Source organism: Branchiostoma lanceolatum, chromosome 17, assembly GCF_035083965.1.
Source record: "Branchiostoma lanceolatum isolate klBraLanc5 chromosome 17, klBraLanc5.hap2, whole genome shotgun sequence".
In the NCBI taxonomy this organism is placed as follows: Eukaryota; Metazoa; Chordata; class Leptocardii; order Amphioxiformes; family Branchiostomatidae; genus Branchiostoma; species Branchiostoma lanceolatum.
This window is the reverse complement of record NC_089738.1, coordinates 10,341,046-10,362,214: the sequence shown is the minus strand read 5'-3', so window position 1 is coordinate 10,362,214 and position 21,169 is coordinate 10,341,046. Positions and strand designations below refer to the sequence as shown.

The window sequence follows — 21,169 nt, the reverse complement described above, 5'->3', positions numbered from 1 at the left end:
ATAACAAAGGTCCCAATTTTACGGCCGAATGGTTCAGGTCAAAAAGGCGATTTCACGCAGATAGAAGACACTCTTCTTACCAAGAAATTTGCCCTCACGGTGAAAATCTTAACTACATAATTGGTGTGTTTTGTAATACTAGTATGTATCATAGTAGCTCAGATTTTTTTATCTTTAAAAGTCGACGTGTACTGTATACTGTTGCACAGAGGTCACTTCGCGAGCAATACAGACGAAATGACCCGAAACGGTTCACGAGTAGAAAATCCAGTTTTTCTAGTGGATCATGAACAGACTGAGCCTGTCAAAAAAGCTTAGCCAATTGTAGAGGTATGCTGGGTGGGGTTATGGACACAGAATACAAAAAGCTCAGCCACTCGGCGAAAAGATAACACAGACAAGACGTATACTTGATGGTTGAATACACAGGTGTACGCTAGTACGATGTAACACAGGAAAGACTGAGTCATTGTAAAAAGATTGTAGAGAGGATGTTTATGTTGCATCTAAGTGTTCCTTCCACTTGTCTATAAATGATGCATACGGGGTGAGATTTTATCATGAAACACATTAAGTACTGTACAGTTCATCCCTACATCTGTATAATAATCATTTGAAGGTAACACAACATCCTTTATTAGGAGGATCAGATAAGCTTAGAGCAAGGAGGTTTTATTTAGAGACAGACAAAAACATGTTTCAGTGACCTTTAATGTACATAGGTCTTAAGGCGTATGCACGAACATGTCTAAGTGACAACCGTAGCGAGACATGACTCATAATATACCAGACTGAGGATGTCTCTTTCAACAACAGATTATGATATTAACACTCCTAGCGTCTACCTTAAGTGTTGAAGATATAGCACTGCAAAGGATGACACAAGCGTAATATTGTCAATACGTGTACAACACATGATGCTATATGTATCGTGAAACGTGTTTGTAAATGCTTGAAACACGTTTGACCTCACGTGTTTAGTCGATTGTGAAAAAAGGTCTGGGTGTGCCAAGAAAAGGGAACAAAGGATTTCAGGGAAGCGTCATTTCATATACAAGGGTGCTCGATCATTTTTACACTCTTCAGCGTTCTTAATTTTCATTCCAACTTAACTCTATCCCCGATTTCTGCATAGACTTAGAAACATAAGTACCTATGACAAGCCACTGGTATAATGGCGATCCAATATCAAATGCAATTGGCAAGTCTCCAAAGATCTCCACATCATTACCTGAACTTTCCCCAAGGATTCAATAATCTGCCTCCCACATAAATATTTCATGTACCCTTTAGTGTAGTTCTGAGCACACCGGTACAGGTAAGTCCTCTACTTCTTATCAGACACTCCACCGTATCCGCGTCTTTTCTCTCTTCTGCTTTATCTGTTACTATCGACTACCATCTATTGCTCATAGACAACGGCTAGCCGAGCGTGGGAAACTACATACTGGGGTATTTTGAATGGGATCTTTGAAATATTCTTATTATTTGTGTTTCCACTTGACCTGTCTATGGGGCGTCTTCCTCTTTGCGAATGTGTAGTCGATACTGTGTTATTCTAAAACAGTACATGTATTGAACAGTCAGTTAGTTGATAGCTGCAATACACGCGATTAAGAATTATAGCTGCTGCATTGTTTGAACAGGAAACTAAAAATCCACGTCTTTAGTTTTAGTCGTTCCGGTGTACCTCAGAATGTCAGCGTTGGTCAGTTAGGAAATGAGCGCGAACGTGACGTTTTGAATAGACTTGAGCATTTACAACATGGGGGGGAGTGTATTTATACTCAAGACCGACGGTCTTTGGGACAAACCTGTTCTCTAGACTATCAACATAAATCTGTAATTCTAATCTGTAGATTAATAACGGTATTCTAACTGACCTCGGCCTCCCTAAGGCTTTATGCCTCATATGTGTGTAGCTAGAAGCCATCTATAATAGCCTTGCTCTATAAGGAGGGACAAATCAATCATATTTTCCTACTGATCCCTTATGTGACTCTGTCACGGCATTTTCAACGGGTCGTATCATTCCTTACTTTGTTACTACATTGTAATATACAGGTAGAATCTTCAAGATGATGACTTTAGTTTGATAGTCTAGTTGTAATGTCTTGAAGGTTAGTACTTTGGGATGAGTAAGTGTGGTTGGACCAGTCAACTTAACAATTGAAGATGAACTTTGATGTTTGCATCAGTTATTTTGTCTGCTGACGTGCAAGAATTTGACTGCACCCATATCAGGTATTCAATGGGCGTTGCCTGGCTAACTTGTAAATGACAGTAAATAACATCAGAAAAAAAGGGGGTTTAGAACCATGATCGTACATTTTCGGGATAATATCATTTTACCATCCAGAAGGCATATGAAACCTCCTAGTTTTAAAATCAGTTTAGAGATATATGGTATGGTTATATGAGGGTGTCCAATAAACGTGCACGTGCTCTCCCATATTAAAACTACTTGTCTTTGTGGTTTATTCGTGCAGCCTTCCAAGAGATATTTACATGACATGTTTACGACTAATGATGGAGTAACTGATTGTACCATGAAAATATAGATTTTAAATTTGTGAACAATTATACCAAGATAAATATATAAATACATCTGATGTTGTTTTATTATGAAATACATACAAATCTTGGGATTTGTCAGATTGAATGATGTTACTCCCTGTTCATGCATATGGACCAGCTTCATGGATCAGATATAAAATGAGCGAGAAAAATATCTTTAAACGTCATCTGTTATTAACTTGAATTATTACTGTTACTTCGAGTAGAAAGAAGCCAGTAGGGGACTTAGAAAGATGGCCAATGTTAAAGCTAGGAGCTGCACTTCTTCCATCACGTACAGTTAACAACATAATTACTGATACACCGGAATTACCCCGGATACATGTGTTGCTTTTATCAGGAATGAAACGTAGTATAATTTGAACCATTTTAACAACGCATTTAGATGTCAGTTGTAACTCAAAAGCAATTGTGGTTAAATCTTATTTGTAAAACTTAAACTTTGAACTTGAAGAAGAAAGTGTATGAACAGATAATTGTGCACAAGGAATCTTTATAAAAGCGTTAACGCAGTACCAATGTACATTGAAATTTACACATTCAATTTCTCAAATAATATAGTGCCATTATATACATATCAAGACTTCTAACTTGCACCAGTAGTTGAAGGAAACCACTTTGCATATAACAAAGCGGCATGAATCGTTCTGGTGTTAATTTTCTGTTCGTTGGGCATATGCGCATGTCCATTCTGGAGTACACATCCCGCGATGTCATGATAAGCCTTTCTTACAGGAACAGCCTAGCTTACGGTACCTCTGATCATACCTCTTTCGTGGGCAAAGCTGTACATATAGATAAAGAAGTATATCTCAGCGTTTATTTGCTTAGCTTCTGCATAACAAAGATGGGATAGAATCACTGCCACTCCTCCTCTATTCACTGCTAGGTAAATAACTGTTGAGGAACAGATTCAGACATGTCTTCAACAGCGGTGGTGGGCGAGTATTACCTGAAAGATCCCAATGATGACAGGAGAGTCAAGGTGGGAACCTACTCTGACACCTCGTATGATCCCAGCCCTACAAAAGCCGGGTTTTTCACAGACGGCTCACACCGAGAGAGCATGGGCGACTCACATAGAGGAAGTGTGAGCACCTCACACAGAGGGAGCATCAGCACCTCACACCGTGGAAGCGTGAGGTCCTCGCGCCGAGAGAGTGTGAGATCCTCACACCGAGAGAGCGTGAGGTCCTCACACCGAGGGAGCATGAGCAATGGTTATGCCAACGGTGACAGCTTCAGGAGGGACTCCAGGCCAAATGTACCGTTTGTGTCTGGAGATGGTGTGAACCAGGCCCGTGTCGACAGGCCGGCTGCTGTGAAGGTCAGACCGCCATTTTGTATTCTATTCTGCCAAGGCTTGATCTTATGTCACACAGAAAATAACAAGTACAATTTCAAACATCTGTCTTCTAATCATCTAGTTGAGATGAACGCTAGAGCTAACTAAATCGGGAATATCAGCAGTAAGACATGACCTAAAATTATAATTTGGGGAACAACATGAAGCATTAAATCATGGAGGCTTATATGGATGTTTTTCTTCCGGTGTCAAAGTTCACTATGTAATACTCCAGTATTTTATTGGCTCTTGTATTATTTTCAGCGCTTCTCAATTTGGGATATCATGAAAAGCTGTAGACATTATGTAACAAAACGAAGGTCTTACAGATGCATCACAAAATTGCGTCGTTTTAGAGTAAAATTTATGTAATGGCTTGAAGATATAGGAACACAATAGATTGCGCCTACATGTGACGTCATATTGCAGTGGAAGAATACGAGGTCGCACCCACAGGTGTGGCTGTAACATTCCAGAGCATTATAGTCCCAGAATGTGATCACCTTATGCAGAGGCTAGTAGTCTATACACATTATGATAATTCGACAATTGGTGTCGAGTTCTCGTTCCTCTTTTCTTTCCCATCCATATCTTCTAACAACACATTGTGAAAATCAATAAAAATACCCAGTCATTAAACATAGCAACAGGGATTGAAAAATAAAACATATGCAAAAAGTGACATCAGTTATGACATACGTACTTGATTTTGGGGTATCTATTTTTTTTTAATGCACAGCATGGTAGTATGTTCTATATGGCAATTAACACTGCATTTCCAATGGTGCGAAAACAGTTGAGTTAACATCAGAAAAGTACTACTTATGTCACTCTTCTGTCTATAAGTAATGATGATGTGTTTGTACAGGTGTTACCCTATGGAATGGTGGGGGACTACTTCACTGTGGAGACGCAAGGTCCGTATGACCACACCGCCCAGACTCTGGACCTGAGTAAGGAAAGAGATGGCCAGATCATCGGCAACTACACCCCTGACAACATAGGTAAGCTTTGTTCATAAGAATTAGCACGGTCATGAACACATGTTTGTGATAGCAACACACAGATAAACGAGTTGATTTGATAATTCCTCCTAACAAGCAGGCATGCGGTGCGACGTTAATCATGTATAAAACACTTTAGGAGTTATTCGTCAAGGCAACCTTAAGAACGTTGGCCTTATCTTACCTGTATAATTTGAGCCGTGTGAAAGCAAGGACTACAATAGTCCCAGGGCCTCGTGTGCATCGGCATGGCAATTTAAGGATCAATGCTTCTATCTTAAGCCTAAGATTGTCATTTCACGAAAAAACAACCAGACGCCAAACACATTAGAAGTATCCCTGGTTGTATTTTCTAATCTGCCAGAATGCACGTTGTGTTAAAAGCACTTGAGAGTAGGTCTGGTGAAAGCTTTAGATTGAGGCATGCTATGCACTATGAGTTTAAGATGTGTAGAAATGCTTTGAATTAGAATGTAATGATACCCATTCCACACGCTGCTCTCTTTGTGGTGGAGGCTCTCGTCTGCGACGACGCCTTACACGTAGCGGAAGCAATCCAAGTGTGTATAGTGGTAGGTGGTAGTCACCTAGATCATCGTCTCTCAGATGCATTGCGATTAAACGGATCTTTCAAGACATGTAAAATGTGTTTGAATGTTACCCAAGTCTGTTACGCTAGACGTAAACATTATAGTTTATATGTCGATGGCCTTCAAAGATATTTTGGTCTTGCCTAGCAACTAGAAACTTAAGATGGGTGCAATTTCACCACGCTCTTTTTTCTGTCATCTTTTTACTCGTGGCAATGCACCCTTGTGGAAGAATGATAGATAAGGCGATCATCAGTACAACAGATATAAGATAATTGATTTTTTAACATTTTAGGGCCGTGGACTGTATCCGTCAAGCACGAGGGGGACCACATTCCCAACAGCCCCTTCACCTGTGAAGTGTACGACCCGACCCAGGTGGAGGTCAACGACCTGCATGATGATATCTTAGGCAAACTCGTCAAGTTTTCAGGTAAGTCTGAAATATTCTTTTTCTGTGACGCATGCTTCACATAACATTGAGATACGTCTTGCAATAGCACTTACTTTAATACATTGATGAATATATATCTACTTTGGCTTACTACTTCACCGACTGGGTAATGTCTGTATATGTTTGCTAGAATTGCATAAGTCGAGCAATCAAGAAAACATATTTCTGGTCCGGTCAGAACTACAAACAAAGGTTTTCATGACAAAGCCTCCTGCTTTAAATTAATAAAATCGGTCATGATTTTTGAATAATTGATAACCCCAAACCCATCACTGTGTCCCGTAATCAAGGTAATTGGGTTATGATGAACGTTTGTGGTTTCCTGAATTGAAAGGACATGAATCTCGCCCTACTTTACCAAAAAAAATCACGTCCATTAGCCTGCAAATCATATTCAGCAGCTTTCCACATGTTGATCTCACTAAAATAGACCAATTCAGCACTGAAACAACTTATTAGAATGATAAACAGCTGCACTAGGTCTTGGAATCACACTAGTGTCACGATAACAGAGCATTATAGAAACAATAAGAGCTTTCTCATTGTGACATTTCTTAGTGCTAACTGTTATACTATACATGTATATCCCTAAGAGCCGCGCAATTTGTTTCCACATTTTAACGGTGAGTAGATTACAGTAGTTATAACATTGGCACCGGTGGCTTCGTACACAAGCATTAAAGTCGAGCACAAGACAATTTTTTACCTTTCTGAAGCACACGTATCTATGTGTTGCAAAAGTGCCCATTCGGAAGCGTTTATTAGCCACATCGGACCACCATTTTGCTATGTACTGTCTTGTATTTTTTCCGACCAACATATATTTTATGATACTATAATTCATAAATTGCATAATCTACACATTATCACAAATAAAACGAAGCATGCATGCACTCTATTTTTGCAAAGATAGTTAGTGTGAAAGTATGTTTACTCAAAACTAAAGAAATCATTCACTATTCCACAGATTTAAGAGAAATTTTGATCCCTTCCCCCACCCATTGTTCGCTTTTATCAACATTTATCAGCTTTAAAAACATACAAGGTAACTCAAGTTTATAAGAGGGATCAATTTCTGCCTCTGGCCTTTGTGAAAAGATTCGTTCAATCGGAAACCTCGTGTCTGTGTCATAAGTTCACAAGCCTCACCTGGGCTTGGGGGTCATAGGTCAGCTGCCAACAAAGATCATTTGTTGTCGAAGGCAACAGGGCGAGAATAAACCCTCGGGCAGTGTCTCCTAATCTGTGTTTTATAAACGCATGCCTACAGCCTTGTGCATTCTAGACGCGAGCTATAAACATCCAGCATTTGTATATTAGGTGGATGTCAAACAAAGAGACCGCGCGGCATAAACAATTGGGCACAAAAAGCATTTTCGATATACATATTTCCTTTACCTCAGTGGCCATTCATTTAAGAGGTAGCATATACTAGTATGGTACAAAGACCAAGGTTTTGCTTTTAAACTTTGATGTTCAAGAGGACATGACCTTTATCATTATTATTATATATATGATAGTGATCTTATATGACCATCAAGAACCTTTACAAGCAAACCGTATAGCCATTGCGTGTAGTTCAAAAAAGGAACATAGTGATATGAGTAGCTTCAAGACAACCATTTCTGTTGACGATGTCACACGTAAACATTTCCCTGGGGCGAAGTAAACAAATATTTTCCCACGACACTCTTGAAACAAGACTCCCGATGGAACATTCTTTAGGAAACTAAAGAGGTTTGCTTTATGTATGAGTACAAAAATGATCCTTGCGTCAAAAGCGAGGCAGCTCGTCATTGTAGGTACTGTATATAATACTGACCCTGGCGATGATATCATCAATATCTTCACTTTGTTAAAATCTCTGGGCGAAAGATAGTAAGAGTTAATTATCCCTAAACGTATTAAGATGCCAGTGCATAGTGTGAGGATTTACGTGTATTTTTGGTTGTTTGAGTCTTTATTTCAACTTGATGATTGTAGTAGTCATGGTTCAAATTGTCTTTCGTTAAACCATTACAATCTTGGAATACATCAACAATTACATAATGCTTCATGGACAGAGTAACATTCAAACATAGCAAAACATTAGCAACATTGAGAAGAAAGTATTCACGTTGTTTTGCCCCCCTCCCCCTTCTCTACAGTCAACACAGCCAAGGCTGGGAACGGAGACCTGACCGTCCACGTCAACGGACCGGACGGTCGGCGCGTGCGCAGTAAGATAGAAGATGTGGGTCCCCACAACTACAACGTCTCGTTCTCACCAGACACCACGGGCAATCACAAGGTCGAGGTCGAGTTCAACAACGACGAAGTCAATGGTAGGTCACTCCTTCACGTACATAGAAAGAAAAAGGCTGACATGTAATACACCATATTGAATCCATAGTTCAAATGCTTTTTTTAAATGTAGGATTGCAAGGAAGCCTGGCTACTTGTGCCATCTGTAGCAGTAGCTTAATTAGCTATATATTCATGTTTTTCATACTAAATCATTTTCATCTTCAACGTATAAAGCCATACTTTTAATAATCAACCCCACCATACTGATGTGCATGCACTGAATGTGCCTACCATGCATAACATAGCTGGATGTGTCTTTTTTACTCACAGGAAGCCCATTCGATTGCTACATCAGTGAGCCTGAGCTGGTGGAAGCAGAGGAGTCCCACTCAGTATTCGCTGTACACCATGACCATGACCACGATGACCACGACCATCATCATCATGACCACGATCACCATCACCATCATGATCATCATGACGCACCAGTAAGTTTATATTCAATTCAACAACAAAGCATTGAAAAACGTGCGTGCTCACTTGATGTATGACGTACTTGAACAGCTATTATAATACTACAGTGCATCATAACCTTAACCAAACATATTTTACACCTATTGATAGGAACAAAATTGCCGTCACACAAAAATATCTTTAACACATAAATGGATTGACATTTGTGACTGGCAGTAAGAATAGCTCTCTATATATTTTTGTGACGCATGGAGCAGGTTTTGCAAGGCTAAGATAGCCGTAATGACGTACATTACCATACTTGGAGATGGGAAGGTCACATACCTATATACGCCCTTGATAAGCAACAATAGATTTGACCATTAGCATACCTGATTCTTGGGACACTAGCAGTATGAGAGACACCAAGAGAGATTCTGTGGGACATGTAGGTTTCTGCCTTTTCTAGAACTTCAACATGTATCTGAAGTTTTCATATATCTCAACAACTCAATGTGGTATAAATGTGCATGTTTCCTAGATATGAAGGTGGGTCTAATTATCAAATTTTCAAGCTGACTCTAAATTAAAACATGCCGCGCGCTAGATTAGTTTCTTCCGGCAGTATCTGTTGAGTATGGTTTGTTGTTGTTGTTTGTGTGTCTGTTCAACAGGGCACATTCTCAATATATACAAATACTGTCCATACGAGGTGTGTGTAGGATTGACAAATGCTTGCTTGTTCTACAGAGCTCAAACCTAGCCTCCATCAAGCATTCTTACGCGGGTACGGATCGTAGAATTCAGAAAAAAAGAGGGGTAATTCGACAGGAGAGTCAGTCCATGGGAAGGTTAAGATTTGCGACGGCCAATAAAACCCTGTGGTGGCCAACCCCCCCTGGCAAATATTCTCGAGCGTAGTAGTTAGTCTGGTAGAGACTAGTTCAAACCTAATCTAACTTTGTTTTCTTCCCGTAGGCCACCTATACCGTCACGGAGTCCCGAGTTCTGGAGCCACCTAAGAGGGAGGTTATCGTCACGGCCATTCATGGAGCTGTTGTTGATCGCCCGGCAGGATTCTTAGGTATGTACACTCCCCCCACACCTATTGATAATCATACAATTAAAGGCCCTTCAACATTCCATAGCACAATGAGGGTAATAGTGTCAAAAGATCAACAGTATGGTCGAATATCCAAGCATAATTTTTCGGCTTTAGGCGTAAAAATGATTTAAACTGCTTTGCTACGGTCATAACAATTAATTAACAGCTCATACTAGCAGATCAACAAAGACAACAATTACAGTAGGTATTCCAAGAGCGGGAAAGTGTAATTAAATTGGACCTTGAAACCCTCAGAGCAAATAGCACTGACCCCTATTCAAATGGTCACATACAGTACGATAATTCTTATACTGTATATTAGGCAATACAATGCCAATGGAGACTGCCTATAACAACAAAGAATTCAATTGCAAGTGTTGCATAAGCCCTACATTTACAGTAAGGTATTGCTGTGTTTGTTGTTCCTATTTCTTATCCGTATACATAAAGTTAATCATACCAAAGTGGCTTCATTTTTGTTTTATTTTATTATTATTTTTTCTGCCCACCAATAATACAGTTTGATAGGCATCTTTTTTTGGTCAGCGTTTACTAACACATTGTTTGTTTGTTTGTTTGTTTGTTCAACAGTCGATGCGACCCGTGCGGGAGGTGGTGACTTTGACATCACCATCACTAACAATGAGCACCCGGTGCCATACCAAGTCGTCGGGGAGAGGGAACCAGGCGTGTTCGAGGTGACGTTTCTTCCCAAGGAGGCGGGAACCTACAGAATCGACGTGTTTTATGACGGGCAGCCTGTCAGGGGTAGGTACTTAGATACTCTTATAATGTTCAGTTTTTAATGAATAGTAGTAATTTGCATGTTGCTGCAATTCTTTACAGAAGGACATTGTCCATCAAAGGCAAATCTTTTCAACTTCGCAGATAGGCAACTTATAGTTGCCATAGTTTATAATATAATACAGAAGATGTAACCTCCTAGTCCCATCACAGCAAAAATGCATATCGCTTCTGCTATACACACTTCACTCTTTCCACTATTTTTTTCTGTTACAGTAGAGTAGATAGATTGTCAGTGCCTTGCTTTTATAAAAGCTTTGCATTAAGGCTTTGACTGAGATTACGTTGAGCTCTTGTCATAATACAGATGATTATCTGATCTTATCTCGGTAGTCATCACGTTTTTGTCATTTATCCCATTCTGTTGTACACAAAAGCAAAAATTCAAGGACGTCTAACAAGTACGTGGTATATAGGTTTTAGTTGACATTTTGAAATGCACGCTTTTACTTCTTTAGTACACAGACAAGTACACTGTCTTGTTGACTTATCAAACTGAAGCATGCATTCATTGTATATGTAGCATATTTCGAATCATGATTTTGATCTATGGTCACTATCTGCCAGGAGATCAGGAAAACTTCACTTTGTGAAGACAGTCCAAAATAACCATAATACTAGTAGTTAACAATAGCAGTGCAGCATGGTACGGTATTAAAAACTGTTTCAGAAAAATGTGCATTGAATTTACAATAATCAGACGTCGTAGAATTATTTACAAGACGTTATGTCGAGAAAGCTTCGATGTATGCATTACTATTTAACTAAAATGTACATAATCATATTCATATATTGACTGTTCTGTTTTTGCGTTTCGGCGCATGCGCGCCGGAACGCATTGTCCTGGCTTTTACCTTCAAGCATGCTTCAAGGAAGGAACCAGGGAAGCTTGGTTCAACACTGTGTCGCACACAATAAGACCTTATATGGCAATACGTTCTCAAATCCTTGTATAGCCGTTGCCTTATATGGCAAGAGAGCACGAAAATGCAGGCAGGCTAGATTTGCATGTGACACAGGACGGCGACCGCATGTAACTGCTACAACTGTTCGGAAATATCATTGCATTGTGGTTTCGGACTTTGATATCCTGAAAAATGACCATATTACATCTATTCCACAAGATTGCAGAAGAAAAAAAATGATTTCGTCAAGAAAACGACCAAAAATCGGCATAAATGATACCATATAGTAAGGTTATAGCATTACGTCTAGTGTGAATAGTTACGTACCGCAGCTTGGCCGATCTGGCAACGCGAAGCACTTCGGACCCAGAAGATCCGGGTTCGTCTCCGTGCATGGATTTTTTTTTCTTTTTAGATATTGAATATCAAAAATATATATTGATATTATATTAATCTATCAATATCATATTTATGAATATCATTTTTTTTCATTAATAAATAAAGAAATATTTTATATTTGTTATTTTTAAATATTCATTTAATATATACAAGGCCTTTGTCTTATGAACAGGACTTCATAGATTCCAAACCCGGCATTCGAATTTTTCTGTTCATTGTAATGGAAAATACCGTGCAGCGGCTCCTATGCGCGGTAAGATGATTCTTGCAAAACACTCGCCACTAAACTTCTATCCCCGATGTAAACAGAGGCTCTTGATGTTGTTTGCAAAACAGCGATTCTTTGTTACAGTAGCAAATGCTCCATTGTTCAGTATCGACTTCATTCAGACAACACGGACGTGGAAAGTGGCGCCCCTCGGCACAAAACTATGGGAATTTTCATTAATTTTAGCAAAATTACCCAGGAAAATAAGGAAGAAATGTTGTAAATGCGGAAACCAGAATAATACGGATGAGGTAGCTGTTGATTTGTTTGACATTTGGTAGTCATTTTAGATAGAACCTTAGCTGTTATGAACTTCTATTTCACTTAATTACCATAGTGCTGATGATTCAATGGTGCTTTTTCAAATTTTATGTTTTATTGCGTGCCATGTACATAATTACATTGATAGCTTTTATAATGAGCCTATTATACATTTTACAAATAAGTACAAGTTGTAGGCCAAGACCAGCTTTTTCAAAAGCACTTAAGTTAAGTGACGTAACTTCAAAATTGCTTTCCCCAATCTGCCTTTCTCTATTAAAACAGTACTCATTTCCCAAAATGACAATTTTTCTTATAGACTGAACAGCCCTTGAGTGACTTCCTCTGGCAGATTTTACTTCAAGTAAAGGGAAAAGACAATTCACACTTATAAACGTAGCCGAAACGCCAGCTTTTTTTAAAAGCTCTTGTTTTGCTTTCAAAGGAAGCCCGTTCTACGTACGCATCCAGGATTCGGCTGACATTGAACACTACATCTACGTACCTTCCAAAACCACCGTGTACCAAGAGGTGGAGGTCGAGCAACCACGCTACTCCGTCGGTACGTCGTCTTCCCATTCAGTTTCACTAACACTTTCCTCCAGTGATTAGGGATTCAGTGATGTAATCTGTAACGAACTCTATCAAATATAGCACGGATTATGCTACAATGTAGCAAAGTTTGGCAAAGTTTCCGTAAGCTTTGAGTTTTGACAAAGTTGTGTGAAAGATTGTTTCCATTTTCCTATAGAATAATGTTTGATTTTCTACATCTGTTTGCTACAGTTGAAGAGACTAGAGTGCACAGGCCTCCTTCACCAGTGTACCGGACACCTACACCCCCACCGGTTGTGTACCGGGCCCGTACACCTCCACCGGTTGTGTACCGGGCTCCTACACCTCCACCAGTGGTCTACCGGGCTCCTACACCTCCACCGGTGGTCTATCGGGCCCCTACCCCACCGCCAGTAGTCTACTCGGCCCCGCCACAGCAAATCTCGTACCAACAGTCTCCTGCTGTCAATGACCGGTAAATATAGTGTTCCCACTACTTGAGCCCACAAAACGTGGTAAAATTGTAAGGGCAGTTTTTCCATTTTTGTGATCTGTAAATTATACACGAAAAGAACTTGGACTACATTAATAGCGGGTGTACGACTCCGGCCTTTCCAAGGAACGGCCCACTATTAGTGACACGTGACTCACGTAACAGATCATATGTATATCAGGCAGTCTGTGGCGTCCCCCGTCTAATCATGGATGTTTGATGTTACACTTTGTTAGTAAGATGTAAGAAGATTTGATGAATCTCCACAAGACATTTTCTCTTTAGTACATATTCTGTACAATACCTCCTTCATCATGTTTTTTTAGCACCTTCAGTTGTATTGGGAAAGAGAGAACATTTGCTCTCATTTAGTGTGCAATCATCATTCGACGTCTCTTTCAGTTGTTATGCCCATGGTGAGAAGCTTCACACCGCCTTCAAGGACCGACATGCTGAGTTTCCGATCAGGACTGAGGACTCCATGAACATGAAGGAAATGGACGTACAGATTCTTGGTCAGTATTGAGGACGTCATAAAGAAATGTCTAAAAGATCAGAATAGCAAGAATGATCTAGCACTTTGAGCAGTTGCGTTATTTCTCTTACTCTGTTGCTGTTATTGTAGGAAAAGTGTTTGACTTGACTTTGACCTTGTTTGAATACGTTTTGACCACCAACGTTATACGTATATTATGTATTTGAATACGTTTTGACCACCAACCTTATGAAAATATCATGTATTTAATATTTGAATACGTTTTGACCATTAGCGGTATGAGTATATTATGTATTTGAATAAGAGTTTGACCTCGTTATAAGTACATCATGTATTTTTGCCGTCAGTGATATATCACTTGATGAAATAACTATTTTCATGTCTGATTTCCATTCTCATGCAGTTGTAAAGAATATTGTCATCATGGTATGCGTTTTCCTTTACTCAGGTCCAACAACTAGAGCTCTGGCCTCCCTGGAAAAAGACGCCGACACCACAGCAAACGTGAGGTTCGTCCCCACGGAGACAGGCCGGTTCGACACGTCCATCAAATACTACGGGAAAGAAGCAGAAGGCAAGTTGTAGTTAACTACTTTTGAGCTCATGTGAAACAAAAAGTTCTTAAAATCATATCAAGCAGATATACCTTTGATTTGTAGTGTCCGGTAGCTTCATTCAACTACTGTCTGGTGATGGTATCGGCAAGGGTGCTGTCCATGTCTGGTACGGTGGTGATTTTATTTAGTAACTTATTAAGTTGTTATGTCCAGTACCATTTTCACTTGCCTAATATTTTAGTCAGACGACGTTCATCATCTGCATAAAGTTATCTACAAATCTAGCATTTTTATGTAATACTATTCCCAACACTGCAGTTAGTATCTGTATTCCAGACTGATATAAAAATTGTTGTATTTTAATTTGTGACCGATCTTATGTGTTGTACTTGCAGGCAGCCCGTTCTCCTTCACAGTGGTGGACCCCAACTCCATCACCTGTGTGTACCCACCTGTGGGGGCGGACAGGTCCTTCACCTGGCCGGTGGATGACCCGTGCAAGGTGACCCTTGACACGTCCAAGGCCGGGTCGGGTCGCCTGGGGACAAAGGTCATGGACCCTCTTGGCTCGTCTATTCCCACGAACTTTGACCAGGACAACGCCTTCCAGTTCACCCCAAGGATGGAAGGTACACAAATATCATATGAAATACTAAGTATCTGACACGTTCTAGTTTTTCTAAGAGCCGTTTTTGCAAGCTCATTTTCTTTAGATATGTCAAATGTACAACTACAATGTCTTCCCAAAAAATGTTATGTCAGGGCTATCTTTATTAGGTTTCATGAATATCATTTGAGATGCAAGAGGAATCCAGCTAGCCAGCCACAAGACGCGGAAGTAAAAGATTCTCGTTACCATGCACAAACTCAATGACCGAAATTAAGATCTTGTCAAGTTATGAAGATTGCTTCCTTAACTCTCTACCTTGCACTATCTGTTCTACAGGAAGGCATCCCATCAACTTGGAGTGGGACGGTGCAGACCTGGCCCCTATCTACTGTGACGCGTACTACAACCGTGACCGCCCGCGTACACCTCCCAGTCCGGCCAAGCAGTCTTACGAGGTCATCCTGAAAGGCACGGGCCTTCAGCGGGCCATGGTAGACGAGACCGCCGAGTTTACCATCGACGGGTCAAGGGCTGGCGGAGGTTAGCACAACAGTTTTCTTTATAACAGGTCTACACCATTAAAGATCTCAACTTATGCCTCTATGATGGTTTACATTGGTGCCACACAAATCAATGGAATGCTTAGCCTTAGAAATGCGCTATCGTATATACGCGTGGGGTGATAGCAAGTAAGATCAGCTAAGTTTGGTGTAGATTCATTGCTGGTGTCTCAATATTCTACGAAATTAGCCAATACATTGAACATTACATCATATATCATAATCATACCGTATCATTGTCCACTTTCCCTTCACGCAAAGATTTTACAACCGACGTAGACACAGGTTCGATTTTTGCTTCTTGCTTCTTTTCGTTAAATGTTGAATGCTAATTTTAGTTGCAATGCTTGTAGTCTTGAGTCTGGTGAGAGCAATGTTTTCTCTACCCATGCTGCCTTTGTCAACTCTCGCGATGTCTCGCGATAATCAGAGTCTCGCGACGATGAGGACTCAATCTTGATGATGTTTGATGGTGTGACACATTTGATCTATTCTTTAACACTTATTGGGTTATGAGTGACATATCTTCTGACTTGTTGAGTGGTTCAACTTCAAGAAATCCGCAAGGAAATCTTAATCTTAAATTAAGCCTTGGTGTGAGTTCATGGTCATTTATTGCTTGGTTTTAAACATTTCTTGGGTGATCGGTTGTGAGATTCCTTTGTTGAATAGATTTACATTAATCGTATTTTATCTTTTATGTTAAGGTGATGGCTACAGCACAGATGGGAGAGGTGGGAATCTTTTGAGCATGTTTGCATTCTCAACTCTAGTTTGCTGTGTACTAACAACCTGTGTCCTTATCCCTTTACTAACTCTATATCATCTAGACGATAGCCTTTTCCGGGCTATTTTTCAACGATACATAAAGTGGCAGTGTTGATCTAAATCATACTGCTCTTTAACACCTTTTGATTAAAAGTTAAAGTTGGTACAGATGAAATGTCATCTGAAAGGCACATATATTTGGCTTTTGTCCTATGTGGCAAATATGATTCTAAGACGTTTTGGTTGTCCAATATACACGTACAAGTGTATTTGCACTGGGTCAATGGACCTGTGTATCTACGGAATGTTGTATAAAAACCACGCTATTCAGTATTAACGTTACCGGTAATACATTGTTCTTGTTTTTCAATGACTTGTTCTAACCAGGTACCCCTGCCTGTAGTGTGACCGGTCCAGAAGGTCCGGTTGACGTGTATTTACAGCCATTGGACAGTCAGGGCGACATGTACAAGGCCAGGTACACACCTAAGGTTCCAGGTCAGTAATCCAGCTTCATATCTAGAGAGTTGAGTCATATGGTCGGTAATATTAGCAACAGTGCACCTTTGACAGTATCTGTACAAATCTTCGTATGTGTAGATGTTAGGGAAAAAATAGCGATCAAGCAGATTCGGTACAGATCGCAATTGGATTTTCGGATTTACTACGATCGGGATCTCTCCTGGTGGAATCACCGATTGCACTGGTAGGATTGCCGGTTGCGCTGACAGCTGTACAGAGATCCCGATATCGTGATCTCTGTCCACAAAGACTGTGATCGCGATCTCTACCAGTAGAATCCCCGATTCTGCTAGTTGCAATCTCTACCTTGGCATATATATTTGCTTGTACATTGAATGTTTTCTTCCATCTGTGGCTTTCAGGCGTGCATGACCTTGATGTGGCATGGTCCGGACGTCCGCTAGAGGGCTCTCCGTACAAAGTGCAAGTGGAGGGCGGGGCCAGACGCGACGCCTCCAAAGTTGAACTTGGCGGGTTGGACAGGGACCCCGTGCTGGTTGGCGAACCCGCGTACCTGACCGCTGACCTGAGAGACGCTGGGCAAGGGGGTAAGATCTTAGATTTAGCTTTTAACATCATTTTTCTTGTTCCGGTAAACTACCTTTAAATTGGGCGCAACACACCAGTTTCGTACAGTAGGTATAAGCCGTGTTAGACCAGACTGATAGGTCTACTCACACCGGGATGGACCCCTACAATTTTTCGATAAGTGTGGTGGGTTCTTTAACGTGTGGCTCTCTGGCTCCGAGACTTTCAGCTCTACGTCCCATCCGAGAGGACGCCCTAAAAGAAGCTAGCATATATGTACTCATTTTCACCTGAGTCAGTGAGAAAATAGGTGTGATGTGGGTTTCCCAAGGGCACAATATGAAGGCCTGCTATGGATCCGAACCCAGAACCTAAGTCAGCAACCTTAGCCACAAGACTACCTTGCTACCTCTAGAAGACAACACTAAATGATTTACTCAAGAGGTTTTAAAGGTCACTGGGAAATTAATTTTCTAAACTATAGCTTACATCAGGAGGACTAATTGACATTGACACATGACCATAATGACATGTGACGTAAACAATGAGTTAAACGTTGTTCGTTTACTTTTTCAGGAATCTTGTCTGCACGTTGTAAGGGACCTACTCAGAAGGCCAAGGTTAACATGCTGGACAACGGGAACGGTACCTACAACCTGGAGGTCATTCCTAGGGAGGAGGGCAAGCACAGGATGGACGTACGGTATGACGACCAAAAGGTCAAAGGTCAGTATCAATCTCGTCACCAGAACAAAGTCAGTTACCATATTGATGAATGATGAATGTTTTCCTTAAAAAAAATAATAGACTTAAAAGTACATCTGTGTAGCTCTGGGGCTAAATTACAATGTATAATACATACTAAAACCACCTATAACTTACAGAAAAGTAACACGAAGACTGCTAAATACTTGTAATATGTGCATCTAAAAGTCAGTCATTCGTTGTTTACAATACGCTCAACAACATTATCTATTATGGTAACGTGGTGTTCATAAAACGTTTCAATAGGCCATTATGTAGTGTCGGAACATAATCTTAAAATATTAGGTGTAATTTCAGAATACGCTTTTGTTATAGATTCATACTGTAGACATTAAAGTTAACAAATCACTTTTAATTTTGCAGGGAGTCCCTTCAGTTTCTACGCCGTGGGACCAGTTGATCCCGGTAAAGTGCGGTGTTTCGGACCCGGCCTGGAGAGCGGCAATCTGAGCGGGTACAGGGGGAACTTCGTCTGCGAGACAAAAGGCGCTGGGCACGGCAAACTGCAAGTCAGGGTCCATGGGCCGAAAGGTCAGATATCTTTTTATCTATCTTAAACTTGACTTGTTATATATGGCGGTATCATATTCGCCGTACGATCTTTCTAATGGTAAGACTTACAGCAAGTTGATAATATAGAAACGACGTTCAGGGGCAAAGATTTGTCAGTTACAAGTTAAGGCAATCTTTGAAGTTTCCTGGGTCAGAAATTTCGAAAAGTTTTCTGGGACTTGGGAATAGTGACCAAGATACATACTTTGAGAGGAAGCTTGCACTTTAAATCCATCCAATAAATTCAGCTGACGTTAGCAATCAGACCTTTGGCTACGATTGAGGAAAACATGTTTTAGTCTTTTGAAAACGATTGACCAGATTTAAGCTAATATGTCCCTGCGATTGTTTTTAGCTGGTAGGCAATTTGTTATTTTGCTTTATTTACTAGTATGTAGTTAATTGCCCAAACTGCAGGAAATGTCTGGACGGGGAGAACTTCTTTATTCCTTTATTTCTGGGTAAACTTTTTGCTTGTTTTAGAACTTCGATGCCTACCTACTATTTACTGACATATAAAAACGACATTTCAGGGGGGTTCAACGTGCGGATGACACCAATCAAGGACAGCGGCAACCGCACCATCGCCGTCGAGTACGAACCGAAAGAGCCCGGAGACTACCACATCGACGTCACGTGGGACAAGCAGCACGTTCCCGGCAGCCCTTTCTTCGTCAGGATCGATGACGACAGCCAGTCGATCCACGACAGGGACGGGGACTACGGTTACCACAGCGCACCCGTCCTGCGCAGTGAGTCGGCTCGCCGCAGCCGCAGCGCCTCCCAGCGGAGTCGCGGGCAAGTCAGGTACCCAAATTATGGGTACGCGTTGCCTGGCAACTACAGGGAGAAGGAAAGCATCTATGGCAGGAGGATAGAACGAGAAGGGCCCATATCAACATACTACTAACAAATCAGCTCAGATGTGCATCTCTAAAGGGGCCATTTTGATAAGACATTGACAAACATACGTTGGCAATCTTGGGGACAAAACAGAACACATGTTTCATAGAAAAAAAAATGATTTGTTTCTTTTGATGGATAAAATGTTTCAAACAATGACTCGTTCAAGTGAATAATACCCAGATGCCATGACCATTCAACGTAAAATAAAGCCACTAGCAAGGGTAACACACTTTCTATCGATCATTACATTCTTAACTGGTGAAACTATGCTTTGAAGGGAACCTTAATTTGCTTCAGCGTTTAAAATAGATTTTTCTAGACTGAAATCAAAAGACTAGTGATGCTTTTGTGGTAAACGATCTATATTGAAAATGAAGGTGCTTCGTTGTTGCCCCTTTTTGTTATAATTACATGTTTCGTAGATGATTTAGATAGACGAACCTTGATTAACAATTGCTGTGATAAGTTTGTGATTTTCTTCATTTGTTACTGCCACAAAAAGTAATAGCCTTTAGCCGCGATATTTGCCTTTGTTTACCTTTGTTTAACTTAGATCGATTCATTACTTGATTAGTTAGTGATATCTCCTAATAGTGCCATAGGCCCGTCAAGGGTTGAATTTACGCTTTGTCGCAATAGTATATACTTCAATATGATAGATATTGAACATTAGCTGCAAATGTATTGTAAACACTTAGTGTAACCTTTAAATTGTCAAAGGGGTGGAGCACGAATGATTGTCGGACTTGAATAAAAGAACCCAAAATTTGACGAAAACAGAGTCAGTTTGTAAAAACATTTAGTCTATCAACACACAAATTGTAACACACATTTTCGGCTCTTCCCATTCTAATCCTTCGTGGTCTGCCCCTAAGGAAAAAGTGTCTTTGTGAGATTTATTTCGAAGAATGTGATAGTTGTACTTTATTCTATAAGATTGGTATTTTAAAAAGGGATTATATGGATACAGTTATTACCAAAAACCATTCAGAACATATCATACATGTATCATTTTCCAAAGGAATAAACTTTCAGGTAATGGATTTGAAATAGGGTCGGGTATCAAGGTTTAATATTATGAGGGAAACTAGTTGTCATATTGTTGGGTACGGTTGTTTTGAATTTTGCACCTTATACATGTATCTTCTACTACAGTATACATTATACAGCTATTCTATATTTGAAAATAAGTGTTGGACTTTTCATTGCGTGTTGTTTTTCTTAGGTTGCATGTATGTGTATGTGTGTGTGTGTGTGTGCTTGTACGTATGTATGTATGTATGTATGTATGTATGTGTGTGCGCGCGCGTGTGTGTGTATATGTGTGTGTGTACATGTGTGTGCGTGTGTATTAATTGGTACATAAATGTGTATGCATGTTTGTGTCTGTGTGTGCATATTTGTGT

The 21,169-nt window shown here is 40.3% G+C and overlaps 1 protein-coding gene across 4 annotated transcripts; it reads left to right on the top strand.

Moving 5' to 3' along the window:
• Positions 1-1,203: 1,203 nt before the first annotated feature.
• On the top strand, positions 1,204-20,890 carry LOC136422541 (filamin-C-like). 4 transcript variants are annotated; one of them, XM_066410316.1, is made up of 20 exons: positions 1,204-1,318; positions 3,598-3,904; positions 4,791-4,926; positions 5,812-5,949; positions 8,118-8,294; positions 8,587-8,744; positions 9,688-9,793; positions 10,406-10,582; positions 12,897-13,013; positions 13,238-13,481; positions 13,902-14,014; positions 14,444-14,573; positions 14,952-15,181; positions 15,499-15,702; positions 16,430-16,456; positions 16,878-16,988; positions 17,375-17,560; positions 18,117-18,266; positions 18,669-18,836; positions 19,391-20,889. In XM_066410316.1, exons 2-20 carry the CDS (start codon positions 3,644-3,646, stop codon positions 19,765-19,767), a joined length of 3,210 nt encoding a protein of 1,069 aa, XP_066266413.1. In that variant the 5' UTR covers positions 1,204-1,318; positions 3,598-3,643; the 3' UTR covers positions 19,768-20,889. The 4 variants fall into 4 exon arrangements, with proteins under 4 accessions (XP_066266413.1, XP_066266409.1, XP_066266412.1 ...); XM_066410312.1 differs by having other exon boundaries at positions 1,214-1,318; positions 3,467-3,904; XM_066410315.1 differs by lacking the exon at positions 16,430-16,456 and having other exon boundaries at positions 1,214-1,318; positions 3,467-3,904.
• The last annotated feature ends 279 nt before the right edge of the window (positions 20,891-21,169 follow it).